At 44.8% G+C, this 9,068-nt stretch overlaps 1 protein-coding gene across 1 annotated transcript in view; it reads right to left on the reverse strand.

Annotated features, from left to right (window-relative positions):
- Positions 1 to 8,722, reverse strand: part of Il13ra1 (interleukin 13 receptor subunit alpha 1) — a 62,034-nt gene extending 53,312 nt beyond the window's left edge. The window contains exon 1 of the mRNA XM_057760434.1: positions 8,568 to 8,722. Coding sequence (XP_057616417.1) covers positions 8,568 to 8,646 — 79 coding nt within the window. The 5' untranslated portion in view covers positions 8,647 to 8,722. The remainder of the gene's footprint in view (positions 1 to 8,567) is intronic.
- Positions 8,723 to 9,068: the final 346 nt, after the last annotated feature.

A 9,068-nucleotide genomic window follows, 5' to 3' on the forward strand; every position in this document is an offset into this window, starting at 1 on the left:
TAAAACCAGATTGGATCAAGCAAATGAAATAATCAGCAAACTCAAATATAATGCAATGAAAATTCCTGAGTCTAAATGACAGAAAGATCATACTAAAGAAACATGGATCTTAGCAAAGCATTGTAGATGTGTGTGTTTGACTTGCAGTGTCTATAAAAAACAGGACTTCAGAAAGGACCTAGGATACAGAAGAGGGGAAGAGTTCTGAAGGTGAAAGCAGATTACAGAACATATATAATAAAAAAGTAAGTTAGGCAGGGGAATAGTGGGGGTGGAAGGCTTAACTAGAGATGGGAGCAAAGAGGGAAGAATTAACAAACACTTGGGATGTATGAAAAAACACTCCTGAAACCCACTGTTTCATAAGCAAGATATATATATATATATATATATATATATATATATATATCACACATATATATGTTTTTATATGACTTTTTTAAAGGAGGAGGGCTGGCAAGATGGCTCGGCAGGTTAAGGTACTTGTTGTCAAGTCTGACAACCTAAGTTCAAGCCCCAGAATCCACGTGGTGGATGGAGAGAACTAATTCTTGCAAGTTGTCCTTTGCTTACCCCCCTCAAGAAATAAATACAAAAATAACATTTTTTAAAAGAGTCTGAGCAGAGGTACTCTGCACAATGCTCCTCCCCAGAAGATGAGGGTTATTAAATTAAATTTCAGTCCCATTTATGGGACACCTTTCTGAATTATTGGTCAAGGAAGCTTCAGAGCCCACCAACCACCCAATAACACAGAATATCACCATTGCTTTTCAGTGCCCACTGCAGAGAGATGGTAAGACACAACATATATTGATCACAGCACATAGAGAAATCGAGATGGGAGTAATGGAGATACTTCCTCGGGGATGATAGCCAACTTTCAAAGAAAGTTGTTATAAAAGGTGTTGTGTGGGCTGCCAGGGGAGAAAATTCATCAGCTAACTTACACAGCATTGGACTCTGCATGCTATAGTACCAACCTTTCAGGCAAAGTGTTCGCACTGGTGGAAAAACAGCAGGACCATTTGGGGGGAACCAACTCTTCTCTGATGGGATTTGAGGCCTGTTTCACAAGAGGGAATTCATACCTAATGCTGTAAAACTCGTCAAAAGCCCATAGCTAGGAAATCATATGCCCTCAGAATAAGGTACCCCTGTTGTTTTGCTAGACAGATTGTAGAACGGCCTTCTAAATACTTATGTTTATAGTTATCAATAGGTCCTGCTCTCAATCTTTTTTCCTAGATGCTTCTTTTTGCAGCCGTCCACAGTCAACAAGATGACTCCTAACTGGTCAAAGCGCTGAGAACGACTATTGGGTGTTCAGCCCTAAATGAGACAGCGATATCAACCCTCTCGCATCTCAGGGGATAAGGGCAAAGGGATGGAAAGAATTTCAAAGATGGAGGATGAGGAGAAAAGCTGTGAAATGCTTCTAGACGTACTACAGGCATTAAACTCATGAGCTCACTTGTAGCCATGGTAACCTGCAGGGAACAGAGAAAGCCCTGAGTATGTGACATTCTGAGTGGCTGTGTGTTGTTGACATGGGCACAGCCATGCCATGGACCCAAGCCTCAGAAAGAAATGGCAAAGCCGTCCCTTCTGTTCATGTGTAGATGCTGACAATGTGGACAGAAAATGTTTCCCATAGCTTTCTCCTGCCAGATCTTTACGGCCTGATGCCTGCTCCCCCCCCCCACCCGAGCTCTTCTGTACTATACTGTACTTTACTGCTCCTGCTGAGACAGCTAAACCTGTCTCCTTGATCTAGCTGCATACCATAAACCCTGACTCCTTGCTTATCTCTGTATAATAACTCCACCTCCCTGTTTAAGCTGTATGTAATAACTCTGCCTCCTTCCTCAGCTGTGTGCAGTAATTCCACCTTCCTAGTCAACTCTATATAATAAACAGCTTCTGGGATACTGTGCCTTCTCTATTAGAGAGCCCAGACCACTGATTCCTAGCTTTCTGTCCATGTGTCTGTTTGTCTTTTCTTCATTCCCTCAAAGTCCCAGTCAGGTCTGTCCCTGGGGCTGCACACAAGAATTTACCTGTACAATGTCAAGCCAATCAATATTTTCAACATGGGTGGTGGAGGGGCTCGTGTGACTCCACCCCTTGGCCACTGATAGCTGCTAGTGGAGGGAGAACCATTTTTTTTTTTTGGCGGTTTGGCCATTGGTAGGTTGTTTATGTTCCTGCAGACAACACTAACAGGACTTAGTGGGTCATTTTTTTAAGATGAAATTAAAAATCAAGAGAACCTCAGGAACTTGTGGGATATCATCATTAGACTAGTGGCTGCATTGGGGAAGAGGCTAAAGGAGAACAGAAAAAGGAAGAAAGAGAAATTTTAGAAATAACAAGGAGCTGGGGAAATGGCTCAGATGGCAAAGCAAGCGTGACTATAATCCTGGCACCGAGGAAGTGGACACACGCGGCTCTCTGCGCCTCACTGGCCAGCCAACCTAGCCTACTTGGCAAGCTACAGGCAAGTAAGAGACCCACAAAAACAAATGGACAGTACCTGAGGACCAGCTCTCTAAGGCTGAGTAAAGGAGGGGGAGGACGAACGGGAGGGACAGAGGAGGAAGGGGAGGGAAGGCCTGATGCACACCTGTCCTCCCAGAAGCAGAAGCAGTTAGATCAGGAGTTCAAGGTTCCTCAGCGATGTTCCTCAGTTCAAGTTTCTCAGCTATGTTACATAACAAATTTAAAACCAGCCTGAGCTACACGAGACCTTGTCTGAAAATCAAATACAGGCAAACAAAGAAGTAATAACTGCAAGCTCCCCAAATTTATGAAAGATAGGATTACAAACATCCAAACAGACTCTAACTTCACAATTTACGGGACTTATAAAAAGAAAAGGACAGATTCAAATTTAGAAAAGTTAAGGAAATCATGAAGAAGATTAGCATAGAGATAAATGAAATAAGAAGCAGAGAAGTAAAGTAGTATTAACAAAACAAAGGGCTTTGTTAAGGGCAATAACATTTCTAAATCCTTTTGTCAGTAAAGAAGACTGCACTTATTAAAATCAGAAATGAAAATGGGTATATTACTACTGATTCTAAGACATAAAAAAGAGTTATAAGAAAGAAGTAGAAACGACTCAATACTAACAAATTTGATGCTTTAGATGAAATGTACAAATTCCTGGAAACACAAAACTTACTGAAACTAAATCACAAAGAAATATATAATCTGGATAGACCTGTAATCAATAAGGGTATTAAGTCAGTATTCAAATTTATCTCCTGACCAAAAAAAAAAAAAAAAAAAAAAAAAAAAAAAAAAAAAATCCAACCTTGATGGCTTTATGGGCAAATTGAACCAAGTGTCTAACAAGTCAATACTATACATTTCCAAACATTTTCAAAGACCTTAACGAGTAAGAATGCTTCCTAATTTTTTCTATGAGCCCTGTACTACCTGTTCCTAAATCCCAACACACAAGATATCCTCAAGAAAATGCCGACACGGGGCCTTCAGTAACACACCAAAAGGATTGTACACCATGACCGAGTGAGATTTATTCCTGGAAGGATGACTCAACATACGAAAATTAATCCATATAATATATCACATTAACACAATGAAAGGGGAAAAACACGGCATTATCCCTCTTGATGCAGAACAAAAACCTGACAAAACTCAGCAACTGGAGCTAGGGCGCGTAGCATGTACAGGGCTCTGGGTTCAATGTTCTGCAGGTGTTGCCACCCAAATAAATGCCTTTTCATAACAAAAACATTCAAGTTTGGGCATGGTGTCACATGCCTACAATCTTATCTACTCAGGAGACAGACGCATGGGGAGTGGATGTTAGGGGCCAGGTTGGAAGTTGGATTACAGAGCAAATTTCAGGCTCGCCTGGGCTACTTAGCAAAATTCTGTCTCAAAATTTAAAAAAAAAAATTAAATAGGTTGGAAACACAGTCATAGAAAATTTTTCTTACATTTGTGAGAACCTGGGTACAATCCCTAGTTTTGAAAGAAGACATTGCCGAGAAAGCATGATCCTTATAAATGGGAAAAATGCAGTTCCTAACCTAACATTGAAGGCCAAGGCTGAAGCAGGTTCAGAGATTCCACCTTAGTACAACATCTAATTCCTAGAGTTCCCAAGGCCTTGGGTTCAACCCCAAACATAGCAGAGTGCACGTGCTTTCTAAAAGATAGCACGTAATCTCCAGATTGTAAGCACATATTAATACATGTGAATGTTGTAGTACGCATTGTAAGGCACATACATAAATAAGTGCTGACTATACTTGAACTGTCTCTAGGGGCTCTGAGTGACTGGTTTCACCACAGTGGAGAGATTAAGAACATCGGCTGCCGACCCTAGCTCAAATCCTAGCGCTGAAACTACTTAACCTCCCTGTTCCTCCTCAGCTTGCTCATCCATAATGTTAAGGATGAGAATCATAACCTAGTGTGGCTATAAGTATTAAACAAGATAGATAATGTCTCACACCTGCAATCCCAGCACTCAAGACGCTCTGGGAGGAGGGCTGCCAAGAGTTTAGAGTCAAGCTGGAATAAGTAACAAACACCAGGTAATGGGGGCTATGTAATAAGACTTTGTCTCAAAAAAAAAAAAACAAAAAGTAAAAAACTAGGTGAAGCGCTACACCAGTTCCTGCACACAGCAAGTATTTAGACCTGCTAAGAAAATCAACAGTTGCATTGGTTTTCTGTGAAAATGGACCTATGGGCTCCGAGGCATAACACAGGCTTCTTCTGCTTTCCTTCAGCATCAACTGCCAACAATTGCTGGGAGATGAACACCGCCTTTAGATGAGGAGGGAAGAACAGGACAAGACCTAAGAAGAAGCTTTTTTAGCTAAACCCCAAGTATGTCTGCCTATTGTTTACCCTCACATTCTGTGTGAATTAGTGGGTAATACGACCAGTAATCGTTTTACTCTAAGGTGCTTCATTTGACTGATTGCTTTTGCTTTCTCTTTTCCAATCTCAGGAGTTGGCAGAGGCATGCAGATTTCGGGAAAAGTGAAGGAAATCGTAAGAGTCATACGTGAGTCATCTGTCTTTTTCATTCACATGCAGTCATCAACTCCTGCCCCCCCTTGCTACATCTTTCATAATCATCCCCAGCTCTCCTAAACTCAACAAGGAGGAAAGATACCACTAAGTCATGATCTTCATTAGGACGAGCATACACTCCGTGCATCTTTCTTATAGAGACTGGTGTCTGCCACCTTCCAATCCACTGAGCTCCACACGCCAAGGACTCTCTCTACCCAGACGAGTCTCCTTGCTGACTTTTCTTCAGACTGTGTCCTGATCAGGATGTTTACGAGCAAATCAAGCTTCTTTGCACAGACTGACTTTGCCGCTCTTTCTTCTGACCACACAAGGCTCTTGACCGGCCACTTCCTCATCGCTGCTCCTGTTTAACCTCCACTACACACTTTCTCCATTCAAATCCCACCTTTTTCTGAGGTCTAGCTCAAGTTTTTTTCCTATTCTGTGAAACTGCCAGCCTTCAGTTTCCTCTCTTCTGAATACCTATTGTTTGGACTACATGGTCTAACCATTATGAAGCCAGTCTCCAATATACGATTAGTCTGCCTCTACTTTCACGGATGCCAACTAGTGCCTATACTGATACCATGGGAGGTGGCTAACTAGCTCTTCTGCATGCCAAGGACTCCCTCTTAATTCTTTTGAAAGAGGTACTGAATACAGCAATAGTGTTTAAAGGCATAGCCTCTGGAATCAAGTTGCTAAGGTTGGAAGCCTAGCTCCTCGACTTTATTTAGTTAAGAATTTCAGCCTCAGTGTGCCTCGACTTCCTTGTATACAAAAGGGAACCAATATTAACACCTGAAGTTTAGTCTGCTTGTAAAGGTTAAATGATATAGAAGTGAAAGACTTAAAATCGGGGAAGGTGGCACACATCTATAGTCTGAGCAAGGAGGAGGCCGAAACAGGAGGATTTCAGGGAGTTCATTCAAGGGTAGCCTGGGCTAGAGAGCAAAACTCCAATTATGTGTCAAACTACAAGCCAGTCTCCAATACACTATTTTGTTTTGTTTTTTTAAAACAGGGTTTCTCTGTAGCTTTGGAGCCTGTCCTGGAACTAGCTCTTGTAGACCAGGCTGGTCTCGAACTCACAGAGATCCGCCTGCCTCTGCCTTCTGAGTGCTGGGATTAAAGGCGTGCGCCACCACGCCCGGCAATATACTATTCTTACTATACTGACTAGTCTGTATATACTTTCACGGATCCCAACTAGTCTTATACTGGTACCTTGAAAGGTACCTACCTAGCTCTTCTGCATGCCAGGAGTTCAAGACTAGCTGTTATTACACCATACCACAATGCGGGCTATCAAGATAAACAGACTGAACTAAACTAGTAAGTAAAATTGTAACCCCCTGCCCTGCCTTGTTTCCCTCCATAGTACTTTAGAAGTGTCGGAATACTATATTTTCCTCAACACAAAGAAACACACAGCTTCTGCCAATAATATAAAACGAGCTTCATGGGACAGAGACGTGTCAAATGCAACTTTAAATGAAACGAAGTCAAGTCCTTAGAAAACTGCTGGGCAGACAGTAGACAGGGAAATGCTAGCTGTTATTAAGCAATGTCACAGCGTAGCTGCTGTGCTAAAGAGACTGAACTCAACTAGTAAGCTAATCGTTTTTTAAATATTCAGCAGGATCAAAACGAAAGGAGCACTTAAGATGAATGGGGTTCTCAACACCCAAACACAGACGTTACAATTAAAACAGTTCTTTAAAACACACACAGCTCAATCGCTTCATTTCACCCATGAGAAAAGCATCACCCACGGAAGGGATAATGACAAACCCTGAGTCTCACAGCCAGCCCATGTCAGAGTCATACAAACGTCAACCTCTGTAGTCTAAGGTTCCAACAAATGACGGTGACAAAAATAAGCCCAGAAGTTGAGGGTTGACAGTCTTGTCTAAAGAGCCAGCTGTTGTTTCAGGTGTGTGTGTGGGAAGAAACCTGGAGGAGGGAGTTGTGTTGGAATGACACTGTGAAAATCAGGGCACTCGAGAGATAGGTGACCTTAGGTAAGTCTGTGGTCTTCAGCTTTCCTATATACCTACAGAGACTTGGTGTCCTCAACTGAAGTAGCGATGTTTCACAGACAGAGATTATTCTGTGTACTCTAAGATCCTAAGTCAACCTTCCAGAGCCTGGCTCAGTGTAAAACAAACAAGGCCAACATTCGAATAATTATCAAAAGCTGGAGGTGTGACTCAGCCCCAGAGCCCGCATGAAGCCCTCAGGTACCCTCTCCAGGAACCCAGGAAAAAAGGGTAATAACTGTCCAACAGACTTAAGTGTTCCTCAGGTCTCACTCAAATGCCAATTTTTCAAGAAAGTCTTTCTGCTGTGTGCCATTTACAACGCTAACCCTCTACCCTGTCTTGTTTCTCTCCATAGTACATTAGTGGTATATTTTACTCAATACACAGAAACACACAGCCTCAGCCAATGGTGTAACTAGCTTCAGAGCTCAGGGTCTTGATCCCTTCTGCTCACTGTGACAGCCTCAGCCCCTAGAAATACCGCCCTTCACAGATACAATATATATTGTGTAGATGCGCATGGGAGTTTCCTAATTACCATCTCAGCTTTCGTTTCAAAGCACAACACACTCAGTAAACATTCGCTAAGCAAATTGGTTTTCGTGTGTGTGGATGTGATAATAAAACCTATTCTAAAAGGCCCAGATCTCTAGGCTTGCCAGGCCCAGTCCATGAGGAAATCACTCACCTTCGATTTTCACGACAACTCTGCCAAGTTCATTAGTTAAAAGTTGCTCACAAGCACAAGGGCAATGGAGCGACTTGAGAAGCAATGTACAACTTTTTTTTTTTAAATAAATTTGAGATTTTCCCCCATGATATACGATTTGTTAAAGATGGGAGGCATCGGATGCCGGTCAGGCCTTCTCAATGGATTTCTTAATGCCAGAGGAGGTCTTGACCCTTGTGCCCTTTTACTACTAAGTCTAAGATCTATTTTCAGAGGCTCCCTTTAACTTCCACCGCCAAATCCACACTTCCAAACTAAGCATCTGAGAGGCTCCAGGCAAGAAGCCCTGGGAAGTTCCCAGTTCACCAGGACTTGGTGGCGCCCCCCCCCCCCCCCCCCCCCCCCACCCCGGATCCCTCATCCCTTCACAGGCAAGGCCACTAGTATGGGGTCATTTCGGCAAAATTAGAATCCCTTTAGTCCCCTTCCTCCAGACTCCAGCCTCCTTGGCTCTTCCCTAGAGCGCAAGGGAAGTGAGAGGGTCAGTCAGTCCGGCTTCCCCACCACCTCGCCTGGGAAATCCCCAGCACCGGAGTCCCCCGCAATCCAGCAGGATCCGGGAGCCCCAGCACTAGGGGAGAAGGCTGATGGCCAGTACAGGGCGTCCAAGCAACAACCACTTCAGCGCGCACCCAGGCCACGATGATCAAGCCCCCTCCGCCCCAGGCTCCCTGCCCACCGGTCCACGTCCCTACCCGCCACGTCCCCCAACCCGGGGCCACACTCACCTGTGGCCGCGGCTCCTGGGCTCACTGCGGCGCACAGCAGCAGCGCCCACAGCCCACACAGCCGCGCTGGCCGCGCCATGCAGCCCCTCGGCTCGGAGCGCGGCCGGGCTGGAGCCGCCACAGTCTCCGCCTCCTCGCTTCTCGCTCCCACTTCCCGGCTGCAGCGCCCTGGAGGCCAGAGCAGGCGTAGACGGGAAGGGCCGCCCCGCCCACGGCCGCAGGTAACCCGAGCGCGCGGGGGCGCCAGGGCGCGGGCAGTCGACGGGCGGGGCGCGCGGCTCCCTGGCTCCCACCGAGTGACACCTGGCCTCCCTCCGCGCCACCACCTGTCACAGCTACAGAAACGTCCTGTTTAGGACCCAAGGCGACTTCCTCTGAAGCTTTGTGGCAAGGTTCCAGTCACTGCTTCTCCCTGCTCCCACTTCTATGAGGATGCCTATTTGTCCCAAGTGCCAAAGACTGCACCCTGCTAGACACTAGGGCAGGGTCATGTAGGGAAAG

Source organism: Chionomys nivalis, chromosome X (assembly GCF_950005125.1).
Source record: "Chionomys nivalis chromosome X, mChiNiv1.1, whole genome shotgun sequence".
Classification (NCBI taxonomy): domain Eukaryota; kingdom Metazoa; phylum Chordata; class Mammalia; order Rodentia; family Cricetidae; genus Chionomys; species Chionomys nivalis.